Source organism: Trichomonas vaginalis, chromosome V (assembly GCF_026262505.1).
Source record: "Trichomonas vaginalis G3 chromosome V, whole genome shotgun sequence".
NCBI classification, from domain to species: domain Eukaryota; phylum Parabasalia; order Trichomonadida; family Trichomonadidae; genus Trichomonas; species Trichomonas vaginalis.
This window is the reverse complement of record NC_067207.1, coordinates 26,250,622-26,272,447: the sequence shown is the minus strand read 5'-3', so window position 1 is coordinate 26,272,447 and position 21,826 is coordinate 26,250,622. Positions and strand designations below refer to the sequence as shown.

At 34.5% G+C, this 21,826-nt stretch overlaps 13 protein-coding genes across 13 annotated transcripts, besides 2 other annotated features; 9 read left to right on the top strand and 4 right to left on the bottom strand.

The window, feature by feature from the left end:
• Window positions 1–368: 368 nt before the first annotated feature.
• On the top strand, window positions 369–952 carry TVAGG3_0405750 (uncharacterized protein; the record flags this gene model as incomplete). The annotated part of the gene is made up of 1 exon (XM_001312008.1): window positions 376–678. The coding sequence occupies one exon, from the start codon at window positions 376–378 to the stop codon at window positions 676–678; it is 303 nt and encodes a 100-aa protein (XP_001312009.1).
• Window positions 953–1,342: 390 nt separating this feature from the next.
• Window positions 1,343–2,446, top strand: TVAGG3_0405740 (DegT/DnrJ/EryC1/StrS aminotransferase family; the record flags this gene model as incomplete). The annotated part of the gene is made up of 1 exon (XM_001312007.2): window positions 1,343–2,416. The coding sequence occupies one exon, from the start codon at window positions 1,343–1,345 to the stop codon at window positions 2,414–2,416; it is 1,074 nt and encodes a 357-aa protein (XP_001312008.1).
• A 350-nt stretch (window positions 2,447–2,796) lies between these two features.
• TVAGG3_0405730 (nucleotide-excision repair) lies at window positions 2,797–3,976 on the bottom strand (the record flags this gene model as incomplete). The annotated part of the gene is made up of 1 exon (XM_001312006.1): window positions 2,929–3,429. The coding sequence occupies one exon, from the start codon at window positions 3,427–3,429 to the stop codon at window positions 2,929–2,931; it is 501 nt and encodes a 166-aa protein (XP_001312007.1).
• Window positions 3,977–5,193: 1,217 nt separating this feature from the next.
• TVAGG3_0405720 (regulation of response to stimulus) lies at window positions 5,194–7,179 on the bottom strand (the record flags this gene model as incomplete). Its single annotated transcript, XM_001312005.1, has 1 exon — window positions 5,194–7,179. The coding sequence occupies one exon, from the start codon at window positions 7,177–7,179 to the stop codon at window positions 5,194–5,196; it is 1,986 nt and encodes a 661-aa protein (XP_001312006.1).
• Window positions 7,180–8,123: 944 nt separating this feature from the next.
• TVAGG3_0405710 (uncharacterized protein) lies at window positions 8,124–8,485 on the top strand (the record flags this gene model as incomplete). Its single annotated transcript, XM_001312004.1, has 1 exon — window positions 8,131–8,337. The coding sequence occupies one exon, from the start codon at window positions 8,131–8,133 to the stop codon at window positions 8,335–8,337; it is 207 nt and encodes a 68-aa protein (XP_001312005.1).
• A 279-nt stretch (window positions 8,486–8,764) lies between these two features.
• Window positions 8,765–11,065, bottom strand: TVAGG3_0405700 (EF-Hand calcium-binding domain-containing protein 6-related family; the record flags this gene model as incomplete). Its single annotated transcript, XM_001312003.1, has 1 exon — window positions 8,765–11,065. The coding sequence occupies one exon, from the start codon at window positions 11,063–11,065 to the stop codon at window positions 8,765–8,767; it is 2,301 nt and encodes a 766-aa protein (XP_001312004.1).
• A 1,047-nt stretch (window positions 11,066–12,112) lies between these two features.
• Window positions 12,113–14,387, top strand: TVAGG3_0405690 (ribonuclease inhibitor domain-containing protein; the record flags this gene model as incomplete). The annotated part of the gene is made up of 1 exon (XM_001312002.1): window positions 12,116–14,239. One exon carries the CDS (start codon window positions 12,116–12,118, stop codon window positions 14,237–14,239), a length of 2,124 nt encoding a protein of 707 aa, XP_001312003.1.
• Window positions 14,388–14,679: 292 nt separating this feature from the next.
• On the top strand, window positions 14,680–15,498 carry TVAGG3_0405680 (phage tail repeat-like family; the record flags this gene model as incomplete). The annotated part of the gene is made up of 1 exon (XM_051232912.1): window positions 14,680–15,498. The coding sequence occupies one exon, from the start codon at window positions 14,680–14,682 to the stop codon at window positions 15,496–15,498; it is 819 nt and encodes a 272-aa protein (XP_051102642.1).
• A 139-nt stretch (window positions 15,499–15,637) lies between these two features.
• TVAGG3_0405670 (uncharacterized protein) lies at window positions 15,638–16,000 on the top strand (the record flags this gene model as incomplete). Its single annotated transcript, XM_001312001.1, has 1 exon — window positions 15,638–16,000. The coding sequence occupies one exon, from the start codon at window positions 15,638–15,640 to the stop codon at window positions 15,998–16,000; it is 363 nt and encodes a 120-aa protein (XP_001312002.1).
• An 18-nt stretch (window positions 16,001–16,018) lies between these two features.
• On the top strand, window positions 16,019–16,261 carry TVAGG3_0405660 (serine threonine-protein phosphatase family; the record flags this gene model as incomplete). Its single annotated transcript, XM_001312000.1, has 1 exon — window positions 16,019–16,261. One exon carries the CDS (start codon window positions 16,019–16,021, stop codon window positions 16,259–16,261), a length of 243 nt encoding a protein of 80 aa, XP_001312001.1.
• Window positions 16,262–19,050: 2,789 nt separating this feature from the next.
• Window positions 19,051–20,072: a mobile genetic element.
• Window positions 19,563–20,072, top strand: TVAGG3_0405650 (ribonuclease H-like family; the record flags this gene model as incomplete). The annotated part of the gene is made up of 1 exon (XM_051232911.1): window positions 19,563–20,072. The coding sequence occupies one exon, from the start codon at window positions 19,563–19,565 to the stop codon at window positions 20,070–20,072; it is 510 nt and encodes a 169-aa protein (XP_051102641.1).
• Window positions 20,073–20,119: 47 nt separating this feature from the next.
• TVAGG3_0405630 (uncharacterized protein) lies at window positions 20,120–20,584 on the bottom strand (the record flags this gene model as incomplete). The annotated part of the gene is made up of 1 exon (XM_001311999.1): window positions 20,120–20,584. One exon carries the CDS (start codon window positions 20,582–20,584, stop codon window positions 20,120–20,122), a length of 465 nt encoding a protein of 154 aa, XP_001312000.1.
• An 18-nt stretch (window positions 20,585–20,602) lies between these two features.
• On the top strand, window positions 20,603–21,445 carry TVAGG3_0405610 (phage tail repeat-like family; the record flags this gene model as incomplete). Its single annotated transcript, XM_001311998.1, has 1 exon — window positions 20,603–21,445. The coding sequence occupies one exon, from the start codon at window positions 20,603–20,605 to the stop codon at window positions 21,443–21,445; it is 843 nt and encodes a 280-aa protein (XP_001311999.1).
• Window positions 21,038–21,445: a mobile genetic element.
• Window positions 21,446–21,826: the final 381 nt, after the last annotated feature.

The following is a 21,826-nucleotide window of genomic DNA, read 5'->3' as shown; positions in this document are numbered from 1 at the left end:
TATTCTCTATAAACTTTAATAAGGAAACAAAAATCATAATAAATCAGAATTTAAATGCTAATATCAAATTTATGGGTGCTTTGATGCAGTTACATAAGAAAATTAGAATGAATTGACTCAAAGTTTAGATAAAATGTCAAAAATCACTGAGATGGATGAAAAATTATGTAAACTATTCAATTTTGAGTTAACAAAGAAATTATGTCTTATTACCGAATTCCAAATAAACTATAGTTTTCAAGGCTGCTGTAATTAGGTAATGTGCATTAAACTGTTCATACTTCATGATCATATTGAAATGGAGCAATAAAACGACAGCAAGCGAGTTGCAAATAAACAAAGAGATAATTTCTAAAAGTGACAATAAACAGAAATATGGGACTTTGCTGTTCTCAGTCAGAGATCCAACGACCAGATCAGATATATGCATCATTAGTTCTTCCAAAACCACCGCCAATAGAAGTTAATGATATAAAACCAGAAAGTGATGATATTCCACTTTTCGCACCAGTATCTTCGGATGATGATGACATAGAAATTTCTGACACTGGTCTTAATGATGTTTCTGATGATGAGGATGAAGATGAAAATGAAGAAAAGGAAGAAGAGGAAGAAGAAGAAAAACCTGAAAAGGAAAAGATGAAAGAAACACCAAAGCGCAGAAAGAAATCAGCGTAATCATTTAAATTAATTTTGTATTTTAGCATTATCTACTGAATGTTTTACTTAAATAGAAATTAAAAAAAATATACAAAAAATTAAGTGTTGTACAACAACTTAAAATACAATCAATAACTTTACATTACTTTTATATGAAAGTTATGTTAATATTGGATCATTAAATGGAAAATTGAAAAATATAATTTTGATAATAGGAATAAGCTATGCAAGGGTATTTGAGTTATTGTCTATACTGTATTTGCAATCTAAATTCCAGTTTGTACATACTAATAAAAGAATCGATGAAGAAAACAAAATTTGATATGAATATGGATTCATTTTCGAAGTATTATTATGACATTAGATGTAATGTAATTGATTTGAAATGTTATTGAAAGAGTCTTGATTGCTGAACATGAATTTGAAAAATGATAATTCACAAATAGAAATACATATGCATATTAGTGAGAAAACTCCAAAATATGCTTATGTGATTGCATCACATTTAATAAGTATCATTAAATTCCATTAATAGAGATTTGATTTCATAAAGAAAGCATGTTATCATCATTTTGGCATGACAAAATATATTCACATAAGAATGAAAATCGTATTATACTGTCCTTGAAGCTTGAAATTATTTTGGAGAAATTGGTGTGAATTGAAAAGTGACAAATTCAAAATGTCAGCAACTCAGAAAAAGATGTATTACTCTCCAAATATGTTTCAGTCATATGGAGAGCCAGAAATCAGAGCTGTAACCGAAATCCTCAAAGCAACACCTGAAGAACAACAAAAAATTATCGAAAAATTCGAAAAACGTGTTTCCGAACTTTTTAATGCAAAGTATGGTGTCTTTGTAAACTCAGGAAGTTCTGCAAACTTGATTGCTTGCATGTGTGCCGATTTTAAACCAGGCGATGAAGTAATTACACCTGCCTGCACATTTCCAACAACTGTTTCACCTATAATTTTCTTGGGTGCAACACCAATATTCTGTGATATTGATGCAGGAAGATATGTTCCATCAATTCAGCAAGTTATGGAAAAAGTTACTCCAAAGACAAAAGCTGTATTAATTCCAGACCTTGTTGGTGATAAATTCGACTTCATTGGATTGAGAAAAGCACTCGGAGAGCAATACAAGCATGTAATTTTAATTGAAGACGCTTGTGATACAATTACAACATGTGATGCCGAATTTGCAACTGTTTCCTTCTATGCATCCCATGTTATTAGCGCTGGTGGCTGCGGAGGCATGGTTTTCACAAATAATTACGACGATTATCAGAAATTACTCAAAATGAGAAACGATTCACTTGATTTTACAGCTCCTTACTATTGCGCGGAGTTTGGCTACAAGAACTCTCTCAGATTCGAACAATTCAAGGAATGCAGAATGCAAAACTTCGAACACTACTGGATGAGGCTTGGAAACAGCACATTCTACGAGCTACCTCTAAACCATGAAGCTCTTTGGCTTTCCATGGCTTTAATCTGCAAATCTCACAGATACGAGATTGTCGAGCAATTAGAGGCCAGAGGAATTCAAACAAGACTCTGCATGGCTGGAAATATCCTAAGACAGCCTTTCTACGCTAAAATGTTCCCGAATATCGATCCAGCAACTTTCGTGAACACAGAAAAGGTTTTCGCCGGTGGAATTCTTATTGGTCTTCACCAAGGTCTTTCTTCCGATGATATCGACTGGATATGCGATCAACTCGAAGAATTATCAAAGAAATACGAAAATTAATAATTTTTTTTCACAAATTAAATGTTTAAGGTTTTTTAACTGTATTTATCTTTTTCTAACTTGCTAATCATCGTCTTGTATTTCGAAGGATCAATCATCGTCTTGTATTTCGAAGATCCTTTCTTCGTTTAAGTTAAAACAAGGATCCTGTGCCTGAACTAACAGTTCAAGTTGTGGAGGAATAACAACATCGTTAAAACTTTTGATCTTTAAATCATCAAATGAGAATCAATATTGAAAAATGAATATTAACATGTATTTGCATTATTATATTTTAATATTCCATAATTTTTTTGGAATAACATGGTTATGCTCAAAAATGTACTTTAATATTATATTCTATTTACTAATTAATTGAACAAAATATGGTTGAATATGATATGTCGTAATGTCTTCATCATTAAGTGAAAGCTTTTTATAACCATGTTCAAGTAAAAGATGAATGATTTCTTGGTTTCCTCGAACAGCTGACCAAAATAATGCATTTTTGAGGTTGCTGCTATGTTCGGTTTTCATTGGAACTTTATGATCAAAGAGAGTTTGAACAATTTCTGCGTTGCTCTGTTTTGCTTCACGAAGGTAATAATCTGGAATAACTGTGAATTTAGAAGAACAAAGACTTTTGCGCCGAGACCGATGATTGATACTTTAATTTTGGAATCTCTGACTAAATTGAGAGTTTTGTAGATCGGGGAGTTATCACATGTAGTTAGTGAGCCGTAAACAATTAGAACTTCTTTGGTTGTTGAGATTTGCGCAAGACCAGGGTTCTTTTCACCATTTCCGAGAATTGCTGTAGCAATAGAGAGTGAGCTTTCAAGAGATGGTTCACCACCATGGTCTTCTAATGATAAACTTTTGATTTTTTTGACGTGATCTTGAACATTGCAGGAAAGAGGTGTTAAAATGCGGCATGTAGATTCATATGTTGCTAGAATTGAGAGTTGGGATAATGGATTTTGTACAAAAAAGTCATTAATGAAGTCAATTGTTTGATCTTGAATTAACTTCATTCGGTTTTGATTAAATAGACGCATTTCTAATCCGTTTGTTGATAAATCTAAAATTAATACTAATGATCGAATTAAACCTCGTGATGCGTTTAATAATGCTTTCTTCTTTTTTTCAACTTCACTATCCCACTGTTCTGTCTCTTGAACAAGGCGTAAATCGTTGTTTTCACCAAGATTGTCCCAAATATTGTCGCGTCGTCCCCACCGTTTAACAAGGTTTGATTTTCCTTCTTCAAGCTTATTTTTGAGAACAAATTCTAATATATGATATTAACTTGTACAAGACAATATATTCATAGCGAAATAAGTTTTTTTTTTGCAAACTATTGAAAATTATATTTGTTTGAAGAAGAAAAAGAGGAGAATTTCGGGCAAAGAAGAAGAGATTCATGCTTTCATTTCTCAGAACCTTCAAACTATACATGGGAAGATTTCTATGATCCATCTATTGACACACATGTTAATACAAGTCGAACAGTCACTGAAAACAGCAACGTCTTTGTTGGTTACGTTTTTTTCGAAAATTTTAGCCAACAAGGTGTCATTCGAATCTCTAATCCAAATGATCACACAAAAGTTCTTGTTTCAACTTCTTCTTTTTTTAACTGTTCCTCTACAAGTAGTGGAGGATCCATATATATGGAATCAAAAGGATCATTTGTTCAATACAAAGTCTGTAGTTATGAATCTAAGACACAAAATAAATCTCCTGGACTAGGATCTCATTCATGTATTTGGGTGACAAGTGATGATAGCCACAAGAATTTTGTTATTGAATCATCATTCACTCAAAATACAGGATTTCAATCGGTTTTAGGTCATGCTTGTGGATTTCATCTATTTTCATCAATAAATATCTCTGATTCAAAACTAGGTAATAATGCAGCATTTCATATTTTTAGATCATCTTCTCTTTCAACAACAGAATTTAGTAATTTCGATAATATTTCATCAAATGAACAATGTTGTTTTTGTCATAGATCTAAAACACAAGATTTCTATTTTTGTAATGTTATTGATAACAAAGTTTCAAGTGGTGGAATTTTCTATCTTTCTGATTCTGCTACACTTTCAGTAAGTCAATGTTTCTTCAAAGGAAACAATGCTTCTAAATTATTTAATATTTGGTCAGGATCACCTACTGCAAACGAATGCCATTTTGAAGATAATACTTTTCCAACAAATGGAGATATTATTCTGAGTTCAATGTCAATGACAGAAATCATTCTTCCTAATTTATATTCTTCATTTTTATGTGAAATTAAAATCAGAAATAAAAAAGATTCTATTCACATCCCAAATATTACTTTTTCTCATTTATTTTCTGATCAACCTTCAATACCTCCTAAACATAGTAAATAGTTTAAGGACCAACTAGAAAGCCAAATCAGACCTATTACCATCGACTTTGATTTACGAAAAGATAATATAATTATATACAAATAATTCCATAACATTTAGAAATTCAATTCCAAATGAACAATTTGTTGAATACATTAACATTTTTGTACCATATTGAAAGAGATTGTCTTCAAGAAGATTCTCTTTGTTCTGATACAGTTACTTTAATCCATCATTTATTGATAACAAATTTGACTTAGTTTTCAGATATAAGGATTATTATTTTCGTCTAGAAAAGTGACAAAATTATCATTTTCGTCAGACGAAAATGATAATTTTTTTTAGAAGAATAGCCATAATATCTTGTTGATAAGCTATAATTACCACTTGTTCAGAAATAATTAAAAAAATAATTGTTTATTTTCACATTAAAATCATAACAGCAATTTCGGTGATGATAAGATGAAAATTAGAGTGAATGTTAGCTTTGCATGAAAAGTCGGAGCAGTATAGAGATTGTGAAATGTCAAGACCACTCTGCTTAAGAAGTCGGATGAATGTCTTGCTTTCTTTGTTCTGAATGAGTGCACCGCAGTTAAGACTGTGACAGTTAAGGAATGCATTCTCACCAATAGAGATAATGCTGGATGGAATTGTGATGTGACAAAGATTGATGCATCCTTCGAATGAACTCTGTCCAATTTTGACAAGACTTTTCTCTGGAAGAAGAACTGATTGAAGATGTGTGCAACCGATGAATGCACTGTCTTCGATAGAAACAACACCCTCAAGAAGATAGAAGTAGCTACGTGTTGATGCAGGAGGATATACATGCATACGGCTGTGATCACTGCTGTACAGAGCACCACTCTCGCAAACAAAGTTGGATGAGACAAACTCGTTGATTGTAGCGAAGTTGGTGCATCCTTGGAATACACCAAGACGGATGTTTTGAAGGTGACTGCTGTTTTTGATGTTGATAGAGACAAGATTTGTGCAGAATGAGAAGCAATAACCATCAAATGTTTCGACGCTGTCTGGAATGTCGAGATGTTCAATAGATGTGCCTGAAAGTGCACTAGTCCCAATGGTGATGCAGTTAGATGGAATTGTGAAAGATCGGATGTTGATACAGCCTCTGAATATAGATGGTGAGAGTGAATCAAATGATATATTGTTGTTAGAAAAGTCAACACGACTAAGACCGCTGTTAGAAAAACATGCACTTCCAACTGATTTGATGTTGTTTGAAATCTGGATGCTGTTCAAAGATTTCAAGTTGCTGAAACATGATGCACCTAATGTTGTTTCTGGATTGGTGATAAATATTATCGATGAGATAGATATACAATTCTCAAATGCACTATCAAAAATCTGTAAGCTCGATGATGATGAGAATGATATCGACGGAATCTTTTTACAATTCATGAAGGCTGAATTTGAAATTTTTGTTAAAGATGAAGGGAAAGCAATTGCTGAATTGAGAATTGTGTTTTCAAAAGCATTCGTATCGATTTCAATAATATGTTTTCCAAATGAAAATTTAGATAGATTAGTACATCCGCTGAAAGCGGCATATTCAATATATTGTAACTGTGAGTCTCCATCGAATGTCACTGAACTAATCTTGATTTTGTTAGAAAAAGCCCGCGCCTTAATTCTGGTTATTGTGTATGGAATTATGATATCATAGTCTTGACCTAAGAATTGTGAAATTGTTTTATTATTATTTGAATATATTATTAGTTGTTTATCTATATATAAAGATTTACTAGATATTGTTAAATTAAGATCTGGAATATCTGGAAATGCACTTCCTCCAATATCAGTAATATTTTCAGGAAGAACAATATTTCTTAAATTATCACACTTAGAAAAGACTTCATCTTCAAGTATTTTTACTTGATTAGGAATTTCAATTGAAGTTAGACCACTTCCTTGAAATGCACCACCTCGTAAAATGGTGATATTTGGAGGAAGATTAATTTGTTTAAGATTACTACAATAATAGAATGCATATGAACTAATACTAACCACGGATGGAGGAATAATAATATTTTTAAGCTTTGAATTAATGAAACAGCCTTGATTTATTGTTGTAACTGTATCAAGAATTGTGTAACTTTCATCACATGCAGAAGCACAATAATAAATGATGGTCTTGTCTTTATTATAAACTGCTTTTGTGTTATCCCATAGATACTGATTCATTGGATCAACATGAATATTTTTCATATTCGCGCTTCCACTGAATGCAACACCTGAAAGTGTAGAAACACTTTCAGGTATTATAAATTCTAATAAACTGTTCCATATAAATACATTAAAATCTAGCGAAGAAAGTCGAGATCCTTTTGAGAAAGTTATTGATGTCAATGATGGCATAGAAGAAATTGCGAAATCTCCCATTTTTGTAACTGTGGATGGAATATTGATCGAACTCAGTTTCAAAGAGTTGAATGCATTTGATGAAATTGTTTTTAGTCCTTCTGGAAGAAGAACTGTTGTGACTGATGTGCATTGACAGAAAGCATAACTCCCAATAATTTGTAGCTTGCTACATTTAGAAAGATCGACAGCTTGTAATTTTGAGCATTGATAGAATGCATAATTGTTGATATAATACAGTTGTGGATTATCTTCAAATGAGAATGATTCAAGAGAATTGATTGCAGGTTTGAAACAATAATTTTCTTTATCATAACCATAAATAACTGTGCATGCAGCAGATATAACAACACTTGTTGTTGCGGCTGAAACAGATTGTAATGTTTTTCCACTATTTGAATACTCACTCAATTAATTTAATCTTATATGAATTATCAACAATACATCAAAAAAAAATTGACAAAAATATTGTTAATAGGGGAACTTTATGAGCTGGCATCGTAGCTGCGTCATATTGTAAAATATTCAATTTTGAATGGTTTACTGACTTCATAAGGGAAAATTCAATGATCCAACGTCACAAAATAAATGTCAGATATTTTTTGATGGGTTGAGGAAGTAAAATGTGACTAAAAAATTAAATATAATTTTAGGTGATATTATGGGAAAATTTTCCGAGGATTCAATAAATATATTTTTGATTTTATTAATGGAAAGGGAAACAAATAATAAAACATCCATTCATTTAAACTGACTTGAATAAACGAAAATGCCAATTCAAATTTAAGTTAGAGTGTAATATGAATTGAAATCATTACATATATCAAAGGTCTTATCAATCGTTTGATCTCTCACATGTTTGTGATTTTATTGGTAATAATCTCTTCGCTTCATATCTTAAGCGCTTGATACACGAATTCAATAAAATCATAAGCATTTGATACTTTACAATTGTAAAAGTTTTTATTTTTCATGTCTCAAAATGAGCAAAATGAGACTCACAGCGAGGATGAAGATAGCGAACCATATATGCTTCTCCCTGATGTGAGCTCAGATGAAATGCATCTTGTTATTGAAGGTTCAGAAAATGAAGAAGTTAAACAAATCAACGAAAAAGTAACAAATGGATCAGCGGATATGAATGTAATTCCTTCTTCTCAATGCTGCTTATTAGTATAAGTGATTTATTTATTTTATTTTTAATCTAATTTTTACATTTAATGTTTTTCGGCGCTTGATTCAATAAATTCTATTTCTTCTGCAATGAATGCAAAGAATCAGATAGATTTATTCATGTTCGAAGTTACAAATTTCAAATTTATTTTCCGATTTTTATATCGAATACTGTATGTTTAATAAAAATACTATGATTTAAATAATAATTACTTTTTGTTGAATTTAGAGCATTCATATTCTTTATATGTTTTTTTTAAAAAAATAATTTTAAATTAGATCGAAATCAGAGACTTGAATAAAAAGTATGAGTTCATGAAATCCTTTTATTACAATCAAGAAGATATAAAAATATAAAAAATAAGATTATCCAAAAATTATACCCGTGTAAACCATACAATTATAATCAAAAATTGAGTGGTACACGCACAAATTAATGAATAACATTTGCATTTTCAACATCAGTGCAGAATCTGTTCCAATCGATATCACCATTCATATTTCTCTTATAAACTCTCATAATGTTCTGCATATCAGCCTCTTTGATAACCAATCCATATGATTCAATGCATCTTCTAAAATCTCTTTGACTCATTAACTGAGAAGTAACACCAGAGAATGGCTGTCTGACTCTCTTATGTCTTTCAGCGAGTTTTTCTCTGATCATACAGTTAATTCTCAAAGTAGATGCATCAGCAACAGTTTCAGAAAGGTTATCTACCCTTGTTTCAGCCAATTCTCTCTGATCAATGTTAATAGCATTAATTTCCTGGCATAGTTTCTTGTAGTTCAGCTTCTCTGGGAGTCTTGGATCGGCAAATGCTTTTCCAAGAACTGCGAAGTCGGAAGGAAGGCCAGGGAAGCCAATTCCTTCAAGAATTGGTTGAAGGCGGCTGCGAGGAATGAGACCAGATGATGAAGCATCGTAAGGAAGGAAAATTGTATCAGGAGAAATTCTTCCATTCATCAGGAATATCTTCAGCTTGTGGAGGACGAGGTCTACGTTCTGGGAATTGGTCTTTTCCTGTGCAAGAAGGTCCGTTTGGATCTTTGGGTTCTGCATAATTCGTTTTGAACCGAAATCGACCATATCCTGGCAGAATTGTTCGTAGCTAACGTATCCACCGGCCGAAGTATAGAATTTGGTCAATACTTCTGTTTCGTTGTCTTCGACCCTCATTGGAAGATTTTGGATAACACAACGGAAAGCATCAGGCAAAATAAGGCCGTTGTTCTTCATGTCGTATTTGCGGAACTCTCCACTGAGGTTGTGTTGATATCTGTCACAAATTGCGGCAATCTTCGTCATTGCGGCCAAAGAGATCGAAGCATCTTCATTTCTATCGTGTCTTGGAAGTGGTTCGAGTTTTTCTTCCTTTGGCTTCTCGAATTTCGGATCTACAAGATCGTAAAAATCGATATAATCAACAATTCCTTCTGGACCATGTCCGTAGGCAGCTTTCAAGGCTGACTGTTCAGGTGCTGTCAAATCGAAGCCGATTGCTCTGAAAGCGGCTGACATTTGAGCAAATGTAACACTTCCGCTTCTTGTGTTATCGAATCTCTCAAGGCGAGGCTTCAATTGCATTTTATTGGCCTTTAAGAAGTTGTTGAGACGGATAACAATCTCATCTGGGTTAGCTTGTGGAGCAGATTTCGGCATAACTTGGGAGAAGAATCTGTTATAATCGATATTACCATTGATATCGCCAAATTCGTTCTCAATAACTCCGCATTCGTCGTTTGTAAGGCTGAATCCGGAATTTGTAAGAACCCTGAAGAATCTTTGAGAAGGAACTGTTCCATTGTGTCTGATATCAAAGCCTTCGATCTGGTCAACAAGTGTTGGACGTCTGTTTTGAATAAATTCTGTAAGACGATTAAGAATTTCATTTAGATCGATAACTGGCTTTCTGGCTGATGTAGGCTTAGTAAGTGTGGTTTGTATTTTCTGTATTTCGTCAGCAAATGCCATATAATCGAACTGTCCTTGATAATCGAAAGCTGCAGCGAGTTCATTTAATTGTAGAGGCTTCAATGGTACACCCCAGTTTGCAACTTCTGATAGGAATTGTGCTGTTGGTATTTGTCTGCGTTTATAGCGATCATAGCGCATTAATAATTGAACTGGGTCGATTGCTTGAGATTTCATCCATTTTGCGAGATCTGGGAAGAATGCTGGTAACTGAGATGAATCAATGCGTGGTGTTGATGGTGGTTTTTGAGCTAATGCGTTTTGAATATCTTGATTTAGTCTCATGTACTCAATTTCACGTGTTGCTGAGTTCATATATTCAGCAGCAATCTTTTGAGCGAGTGGAGTATTACTTACATATCTGAAGAATACTTGAGGATCAACTCTTCCAGTATGATGACGATCGTAAAGCTTTAAACAGCCTGCAACATCAGTTCCTTGATCACGGAATGTTGATCCGAATTGACGAAGCTCTTCAATCGAGATTGTTTTATTAGTTTTATCGACTTTTGCATCTTCCATATCATGGAGGAACACAGCATAGTAGAAGTTAGTGCCCTCTGAGTATGGTGTTGTAATGAATTCGAATTTTTCATCATCGACAAAGAGGTTTATATTTGCGAGTAATTTACGGAAATTTGTAAATGATATGAGACCTGTTTGTTTTGGATCATATTCTTCAAACATATCATAAAGGTTTCCGCCTTTCCTACGCGCTTTCTCGCGCATATCATTCAAGAAAAGGAGAACGTGTTCCATTTTTTTAGAAAGTAATCGATGTCACTTTTATTGTTTTATAACGAAAGTTTGAAAATCGTATTAATCATCATGAAACTAATAAGGAAAATAATTGTAAAAATAATGTACGTTTATTTATTGTCAAATTAATTCTTTGATTTTCTTTATTTCTATGCATTTTAGAGCTTATTAATTATTTGTATTGTACTTATCTTCCATATATTCTGATTAAAATACATTTTTAAGTCTCATTTAATGGTATTTTAGCAAATTTTATTTTGATTTTAAAACATATACATTCAAATCAGGTTTGTCAAGCTCTTCATTCATATACAAATCAGAACGAATATACTAATTGCTCTACTTTATCCATATCACTCCCGAATTAATTTGAATCGAGAAAATAACTACAAATTCATATCATACCATTGTTATATGCATGCTGTTATCTATGTTTTATCCTTAATGGTAAAAATATAGCTAATATTTTAAAAAAATTAATAAATATGGAGCAAAAGTAATAAAATTACTGTAATATCATTGAACATATGTTAATTAATTAGAGAAGGAATACGAATTTACGTGAAAACCTTTCCTGAAATTAATTTAATCAAAACAATAGCATCTTAATAAGGGTAAATGCATTTTTTAAAACTGCAGACATTTTCCTTACAAGCTAGTGATCGCTCCCCTTCCTTTGTACGATGTTATTGCTTTCTGGAACATGAGAATTTCAATGAACTGTAATTTCAATACCTACCGATATTACCTTATTAATTTTTTATTTTTTTAACTTAATATTCATTAATGCAGTATAATCTAACAACTAAAATGTTGACAGATTGTTTTATTTTTTACATAAAAAGATTTGAAAAAAGAGAATTATATTCGTACTAGGCTTAACAAATTTCTCATTTGTAAGATTCCTTATTCAATAAGAATTTTTTTTATTGTTCTGAATTATTTTTTCAGACAGAGCTCGTAAAAATAAAGATCTATATGTATACAATATTTTTATAAATTATAAATACTTTTGAGTTTTCAAAACCGCTTCACAAACTTACATCACTCATGTCGTACACCCTTCCCTGTATTCAAGTTGATCAGAAGAAGCAGCTTTTAATGGTGAACGAAGTTTGGTCTCCACTTGAAGAGCCAATTGTCTGCGTCCCATGTGACTATAAGATGGTTGAAACCAAGAAATCTCTCAGAGCCGGCCACGTTATGATCACACGCGGCGCTGTTTACTTCTTCAAATCCAAATTCATGAATCCAGTTGTTTTCGACAGAAAGGTTCACATTCTTGATTTCAGAGGAATGAGAGTGTCAACAGATAATATCATTATTGAATTCGACCATTTCAATGGCGAAATCAGCTCAAAGTATGCCATTCAAATCTACATGGCCATCATGACAGTCCTTAAGGAACTTACCTTCGGTGTTTCAACATACAAGCCATTTGAAGTTCATGGAGACTTTGCTTTACCACAAATCGTTGTCAGCAAACGTATTCCACAGGCTATTCGCTGGCGTGCACTTTTCTTGGCCCACTTCTACGATATCAGAGGTAATCAGTTAGATACAATGACATACTTCGATAAGTGGGAGAACAAGAAGGCCAAACGTCTTGTCCTTGGCCCGTCCTTCCACCCAGGTAATTTCGGCGCCGCTTTCGGCCACGCAATCGGCTGGGAAACGATGATTGATACAGTTTGCTTCCAGACACTTGCCCCAACACAATTCGCTAGAATGATCTTATCCATTCTCGAAACAGCAAGCACAATTGATAGAATCGCCTTCTCCGACTACAATAATGAAGATCATCTTCCTCAATTCCCAACAAACACAATTGCTGCTACTACAATCAACCAGTGGTGGATTCTCCGTTCATCCTTCGCCATGGTTCGCAAATTCATTGAGTTCTCCAAGTTTATGCAAGTTCCAGTCAAAGAATTCATTCTTGCAACCTCCAAACTCACAAAAGAGAACGTCACTGAGCTTTCCAACCTCATCGACGTCACCCAATCCATCCAGCAGCTCGAAACTTTCCAGTTAATCAGATGCCAGATGAAACCATTCCCATTCCAGCCATTTATGTCAATGATTAACAAGCTCCAGAACCTCCAGAACCTCATTATCTGCGGCATTGACGTCAACGGCGCAGAACTCCTTACAGCTCTTTGCAAAGCAAATGCAACAATCCGTAATCTCCATATTACACACATGCAGTTCCGCAACAACCTTCCAGACGATCTTACATTACCAGAAAAGCTTATTGGCCTTTCTATTTCCACAAATATCATGTCGCCAGGCTCATTCTCCACCATTTTGTCGCTTATCCTTACAAAGAAGAGACAATATCCACTTTCTCTTCAGATGCACAACCTCCAGATCAAGGAGAATGCTTACAAGGCCCTCGAATCGATAAATCCACAATCGTGTCTTCCAAACATCTTCGAACTCGACTGGTCCGGCAACAGGATGCCCGTTGAAGAGTCCAGATACTTCTTCCAGCTCCTCGCCACCCAGACAAACCTGAAATTACTCAGATTCGAAGACATGACGCCATCAGATCCAGTCCAATTCCTCAGAGACACATCCACACTTACGAACTTGTTGCACATCCCAGGTCTCGATCTTTCTGGCAACTGGGACACAACATTGTTCACACAGTACATCAATTCTCTTTCATCAATGACATGGTTGAGAAGATTGGCAATAAAGAACTCAAACATTGGCGACAATGGCGCAACAGTTCTTGCAGGAGTTCTCAAACAGTTGACACAGCTCAACGACCTTTGCATCGATGGAATGAACTTGAGTGGTCTTGACAGAACATTCCAGTTCTGGCAGGGAATTCTCGACAACATTCCAAACATCGTTGCATTGGATTTGCCGAAGAAAGAGATCTCTAACGCTGGATTGACACCTGATGACATCCTAGAGACACAGATGAAGATCTACGACAGAATCAAGAGAGAGAAACTGAAACCATCAATCTCTGACCAGAGACTTCACTTTGTAATCAACACAATTGACAGAGTCGCAAACATGGAAAAGAATGGAGAAGACGCTTCTGGACTCAGAGATATGTTCATGACGCCTGAGTTCTTCATCCACGCTTCCAAGTTCATGTACTCTAATAAGCACGCTGAAGAACAGGCTGAAGCTGAAGGTGAAGAAATTACTGAGTAATTTAAATTTTTTTATGTTTTTTTTTAAAAATGGTTTATATATTTTTTTTATTTTATTTATTTATTGAAAATACTTACAACTTTCTGACATACTCTCATAATATCAATATAATGTGCCCCAAAATTAGCTAAAAATTTTAGGGGTTGCTAATGGCAGAAACGTGAGATTTAAAAAAAAAAGGTAGTGGGGCTTCCAGGCACTTTGTGCCCTCTAGCCCCGAAGATGTTTAGTATAAATGAAGTTTTTATTCGGAAAATTGTTAGTCTTCTGGTGTGAATTCGGAGGACTCTTCTTCTTCCTCCATTGCTTCTGGGAAGAAGCCTTCTTCTGGGTCGAAAACATTATATAATGTGTCGCTTTTCACAAATTATATATGTTTTCATGTTTTGTCACTTTTCTGTCACTTTTCAGGAAAAAAACATTTTTATTATTATATATAAATGAATTTTACAAAACCACCGTTACCGTTCTTTGGAAATAAGAGTAAATGTAAAGATATTATATTGAGAGAACTTAAGAAACTACCGAATGGTCTAACATTTGTAGATTTGTTCGGTGGAAGTTTCTATATATCCCATTTATGTCATACAATATTCCCAGACTCAAAGATTATATGCAATGATTTCGACAACTATATGGACCGTCTCAAACATATACCAGACACAAACAATATATTGAAAGAGTTAAAAGAAAAGATACCTATAGGTAAGATGGAACGTATACCATTAGATAAGAAAAATATTGTGAGAGAGGTTTTGAAAAAAGCAGAATATATAGACTGGGATAGTATATCTGCTAGACTATTATATAGTGGTTCTATAAGAGTTCATGACATTGAAACACTTATGTCAAAAGTTTTATATCTTAACTATACAAACGTTTTCAAAGAGGACATAGAAAAATATATTGAGGGTATAGAGTTTGTGAGATGTTATTGGACAGAGTTGTATGAAAAATATAAAGACAAGGAAAATGTTTTCTTTATAGTGGACCCGCCGTTCTATAACACATGGGATTTTCAATACCAAGTAGACTGGACTTTGAGAGACTCTTTAGAAACTTTAGACGTTTTACATAACCATCCATGCTTTTACTTTACATCCGATAAAAGTGGTTTGGAAACCGTTATGAGATGGTTAGAGGACATACATGACTATGAGTTTAGATATGACAAGATAGAATATGAGAGAGGTCCTATAAACCGGAGAAAGTGTCATAACAAAGAAATTTTATTAGTAAGTAAATGTGGTTTGAAATAGGACTACTTGTTTTAGGTTTTTTCCATTGTGTCATTTATTTCTTTGACGTGGCAGAAAGATATAGAGAATATGAAGATGAACCAATGCCTGCAAATGTTCAGTATATGTACTCGTAAGAGATATTTTTATCTAATATTAAATGGACGCACAGAACTTAGCGAATGCACAGCAACCTGGACAACCAAACCCAGAGAATATTCCAAATGAAGTTAGAATACAAACTGCAATGGCAAACTATGGTCAAGTGCCAACAGATGTACAAATGCAAACTGCCATGTCAAATGACGCTGCGTTAGGTTTGCCACCATGGTATGCAAATATGAGATGGAAAGAGTTTTATACAAACCCTGAAGTGGGATATAAACAACTTTATGCAGATGACGCGAACACAGGAGTTGACCCAGAATATGTTTTCTACCAGAGGAGAAACAGAATGTATGAGCTCCAGTTAAAGAATGCTATGGAACTCAACAGGAAACGTAAGAGACTAGGCGGACATTAGATTTTTACATATAGTAAAATGGGTTTCTTCAGTAGTATTGGAAACTTCTTCAGAAGAGTTGGAAGAGGTATATGGAATGGAATAAAAACCGTAGGAAGAGGAATTTGGAACGGAGTCAAAAATATTGGTAAAAGAGTAGGTCAGTTCGTTGGTATTATACCTAAAGACCCTGAACCAGAAGAGCAAGCTCCTGTTATACAACAGCCTGAACCTGCACCACAGTCTAGTTGGCAACCAAATCCAACACCTCAACCGTATTAAAAAATTATATTTTTACCGTTCGATAGTAGTTGTATATGAAACTAAGTTCTAAGTAAAACGCATGGTATAATGGAATTATTCTTTTTCTTCCATCTGTAGTAAACCATACTTGAAAGTCTGAAATACTTCCACTTGGTGGTTCGTATAACTTTGTAGGTTTTTCGTAAAAGTCATTTGCCAAGCATAAGAAAGAGTTTTGGGCGCCAGAAAATGAAGCATGAACAATAATAGCATCTTGGTCGAAAACATTTTCATATGTTCCATTAGGGTTTTCGACTTCATAAAAGTCTGGGTGTACTGGATATGCTGCAGGCTGATTTAACATCCTCATAAATCTATACCATGCCAAGTTGTTATATTTTGTAGAAATATAAACGTTTTCTCCAAGGTCTTCTATTCTATTGATTTTAACAGTTGCATTTTTCCTGTCATAAATCTTATATACGAAAAAAGGAGATTTGACAGAATGTCAAATCTCCTCAAAAAGTGACAGTTTACATGGCAAACAATTGCGAGCAATTTTTAGCCATTTTGGCTGAGAACTAGGGTCTGCGAGGTACATAGATAGAATCAGTACCTCGCAGACTCTAGTTCTCTATATGGCGCCGAGAAATTTTGGTGAAATGCGACGACATTTCACCAAAATTTTCTCGACGCCATAGGATGAATTGGAGGGTGTGAGATACTATTACATATAATAGTACTCACACCCTCCAAAACCTCGAAAATCTCAAAATTTCCTGCAATTATCATCAACTTTGCATAGCACAATCGGCCAAAAATTCATTCAATTGTCCTTCTTCTCAATATTTCTTAACTTTTTCGATTTCTTTCAAAATATCTTTCAATAATCTTTCAATGATAAATATTATACAAAAACGATTAGTATGAAACTTTTTTGCATTTTAAAAATATTTTATATTTCTGTTTTTATTTCAATTTTTATATTTTTATTTTCCTTTTTTTAGATGAAACTTATTTGTTTACCAATATTCCTTATTTTATAAAATTTTTCAATTGAATACTACAATAATTTTATCTCTCCTTTATTAAATTTTCGATTTTTATGTTAATTCTAATTCTTTGCACTATTTCTTGTCTAAATCTTCTAAAATTTTTATTTTAATTTAATTTGACACATAATCATCCTTTTAATTTTCGATTCAAATCCTTATCCTCTTCATTATTTTTCAATAATTTTTTTATCGTAATTTGTAAAATTCGTTCTTTTATAGCTGTTTAAATAATCCAAAACCATGATATTTATTATTGTTAATTATTCCTAATCATGTTTTTCCATTAATTTTAATTTTTTATTTTCTGAACCATTTAAATTAATTTTGTTAAGAATATTTTTTCAATATAGACTTCTGAAATAATTAAATTATTCTCAAATTCTCACAAATTATTTCATTTCAAATTTGTTTAAAATGAATTTGTACACATTAGTTGATTCAGCTTGGCTTGAAACAGCTCTAGCACAGATTCAAAGGCGCACACCGTTAGCCATTGTTCTCACAAATGTTCCATTTTCGTTCATCAATTAACAAGATAACATTTTACAAAGCTCTCTTATGTAATAGACTAATTACTATTGAAGAGTACTTACATCATACATACAAACTTCAAGAGTTTACTACTTTCTACATTAAATATAATAATCGACTCTACGAGTGTTCATCCATTTTGAAACACAGAGATGACACTCTCCTTACCGATTATTTGATATTACAAAGTTCAAACGACTCTCGTATACAGGAAGAACCCTCATCAGCCAGCACTCCTCTACAACGCCAGCTTTCATCAGCCAGCACTACCAACTCTGTTCCACAGCAACAGCTCTCAACAGCCAACGCTCCTCTACAAAGCCCACTTTCTGCCAACACCCAGCCACAACGCCAGCTCTCTGCCAACGCTCCTCTTCAACGCCAGCTTTCATTAGCCAGCAGTACCAACACTCCCCCACAGCCACAACTCTCTGCCAGCACTCCCCCACAACGCCAGCTCTCTGCCAACTCTCTTCCACAGCAACAACTCTCTGCCAACACCCAGACACAACGCCAGCTCTCTGCCAACTCTCTTCCACAGCAACAACTCTCTGCCAACACCCAGACACAACTCCAGCTCTCTGCCAACACCCAGACACAACGCCAGCTCTCTGCCAACACTCATCTTCAACGCCAGCTCTCTGCCAACACTCATCTTCAACGCCAGCTCTCTGCCAACACCTCGGCACAGCAACAACTCTCTGCCAACACCCAGACACAACTCCAGCTCTCTGCCAACACCCAGACACAACGCCAGCTCTCTGCCAACACTCATCTTCAACGCCAGCTCTCTGCCAACACTCATCTTCAACGCCAGCTCTCTGCCAACACCTCGGCACAGCAACAACTCTCTGCCAACACTCCCCCACAACGCCAGCTCTCTGCCAACTCTCTTCCACAGCAACAACTCTCTGCCAACACTCCTCTTCAACGCCAACTCTCTGCCAATACTCCTCTTCAACGCCAGCTCTCTGCCAACACCTCGGCACAGCAACAACTCTCTGCCAACACTCCCCCACAGCAACAGCTCTCTGCCAATACTCAGCCTCAGCCTCACCCATCTGTGTCTATTCCCCTTAAGCGCGGGAGACCCAAAGTTAATGTACCAAAAGATCTTAAGGTAACTATTAGAAACCTAATTGAGCAGCATGGCCATCTTGGAATAATCTCCGCCTATAACCAAATAAATAAAGATATCGAATATGCCAAATCTCATTTTGAGGCATTTTTGGACATGAAGACGGGTATTGTTCCACAGCCAACGCCTACCCAAGCATGGTTCTCCGCTATTGAACGTTTTAAGCCCCTGAATCAAATTTCTTCCACAATTCCTTCCGGACTTATGATTGAAGAGTCTCCATTATCATTTCCATCTGAGCTGAGGAACATTAAATATCTTACAAACCCTCTTCCACATCTCCCTCAAGACATATGGTAGAAAGAGCTTTTAGAGAGCTAGGCTTGGCACGTCCAAGGGGACCCTATCGGCCAAAAGGAAAGACAAGATACTTAGCTGCCTTTCCTAACCAAATCTGACTTTTCCTAATCATAACTTTCTTGGCAAAAAGAGAAGTCAGATTCTTTATGCTGTGATTGATGACTGCACAAGGCTCATCATAGAATGGCAGCATCTTTCGTCAAAACATGCTAGCCAAACAGTGAAAGTAATTAAGAGAGCAATAGCCCGTTATGGACCACCACATACAATTTGGTCCGATAATGGCGGCGAGAATAAAGGCGAGTTCCTAAAAGCTATGAGGGTTCGGGGGATCAATAATGTATATATTGTCCCCCATTGCCCATACCAAAATGGGAAAATCGAGCGCTTGTGGCCTAACATAGAGAGCAGAGAGTTGTCATGGGCAAAGATTCAACAATGGGTTGAGTACTATAATTCTAAACCTCATCTAGCATTACCAACTCATTATGTGAATGGAAAAAAAATTCACTATAGCCCATCTGAAATGTGGAAGAAACTTCCAATTTGGAAGAGGGGAATGCCGGCAAAATGGATTGTGGATGGAGTCTCTCAAGATTTTCTTCCAGGTTCACTTATGGCCAATGAGATGCCAGAGCTCCAAGGAATCGAAGAAGATGAATGGGAAAAAGAAGGCGAGGAAGTTGAAGAAGAAGAAAATAAGGCGAATCCGGTTGAAATAGAAGAAGATAGTAATGAAGAAGAAGAATACGAAGTAAATTATGAAGAAGAATATCAAGAAGATTATGAAGATCCTTATGAAGAAGATTATGATGATTCATTTTAATATTACGAATAAAATGTCACTTTTTCTATTTTTGACACGTAAAGTTGTCACTTTTCTGTCAAACTGTTTTTATCATTTTCGTATATAACATAAATAATATCGAGATGGTATTTTCCTTCGTCAATGTTATACTGTTTTGCATATTCGATATAGATATCGTTTATTTTTTCTTGAAAAGCTTGAAGAGTTGTTTCTAAGTTTACAAGCAAACTAACTTGTAAAAGTTTTCCCTGTTCAAATTTCTCATACATACGTTTTTCTTTGTTATAGTATCGAACTTCAAAACCGACCGTAAATGGGAAACCATGTATGGCTTCTGAAATGAACTTCATTCTACGAAAGCCAATAGCTTTTGTGACAGATGGGTCTCTTAGCCATCTTAATGGGTAGTCAAAACGATAGCCTTCATGCTTTACGGTCTCTGTCTCAAACTTTTGACCGACATTAGTAAAAAGTTCATCTAATGGTTTAGTTGTAGCAACTCTTGAATTTTCTTTTTCTATTGGAAGCATATTTTATCTAGAATAAAAATGTCAAATGAAACAGCGTCTATGAGAGAAATACAACACAACCGACAACTCATTATGCAAGCTCTAAATAAGAACACAACAAACTTTTCAAACTATTCTAAGATATCTGAGTCATTGAAAGAAGGAAACTTAAAACTGACAATAAACCCAATGACAGATGAGTTTCTGTTTCAAGACAATAAGAACCATACTGTCTGTATAAATCCAACAAAAGGAACTTTAAACGAGAAACCTATAAATGAACTTCTTTTGAAAACAGATGTTGACAACAAAGCTGACAAAGAATATGTAGACGATGCAATAGCAAAAGAAGAAGAAAGAGCTAACAATGCTTATGCAACAAAAGAACATACTCATCCTGAACTAGCAGACAAAACATATGTTGACAATAAAATGTCAAGTGAAGTGACGAGAGCTGAAAACGAATATTCTAAAAAGACTCATACACATTCTATATCTGAAATAACAGACTTACAAGAAACCTTAAACAGTAAAAGTGCCGTTGGACATACACATACCATTGCAAATATTACAAACTTACAAGAAACCTTAAACAGTAAAAGTGCCGTTGGACATACACATACCATTGCAAATATTACAAACTTACAAGAAACCTTAAACAGGAAAAGTGCCGTTGGACATACACATTCTATATCTGAAATAACAGACTTAAACGTTAGCCTTGAAAAGAAAGCAGACAAGAACCATACACATACCATTGCAAATATTACAAACTTACAAGAAACCTTAAACAGGAAAAGTGCCGTTGGACATACACATTCTATATCTGAAATAACAGACTTAAACGTTTATGTAAGAGCGTTATGTATTCTTCACAAGTAAGCAAAAATCATCCAATCACGACAAAATTTAGTTATGAGAAAGTTAACAATAATCCAGATTTTATAAAAATTATTACAGAAATTTCTTCTACCAAAGAATATAAAAACATTTTATATGGTTTTAGATTAGATGCAATAATTGGTGGAAGTGAAACGTTTACTATTTCAATGGTTAATTATGGCATGACTTTAAGTGCTAATTCTAAAACTTATTCACTTCTTTTAGAGGGTTTTGATGATGTTACAAACAACGATGGATTTGGATATGGAAAAAAAGATGCATCTGGGACTAATAACTTATTCACAAAAAATAGTAATCCATCTCCTTCAACGCAATATGAACAACTTAATCTCTTTTGGAATGTAAATTTAGCTCCAGATA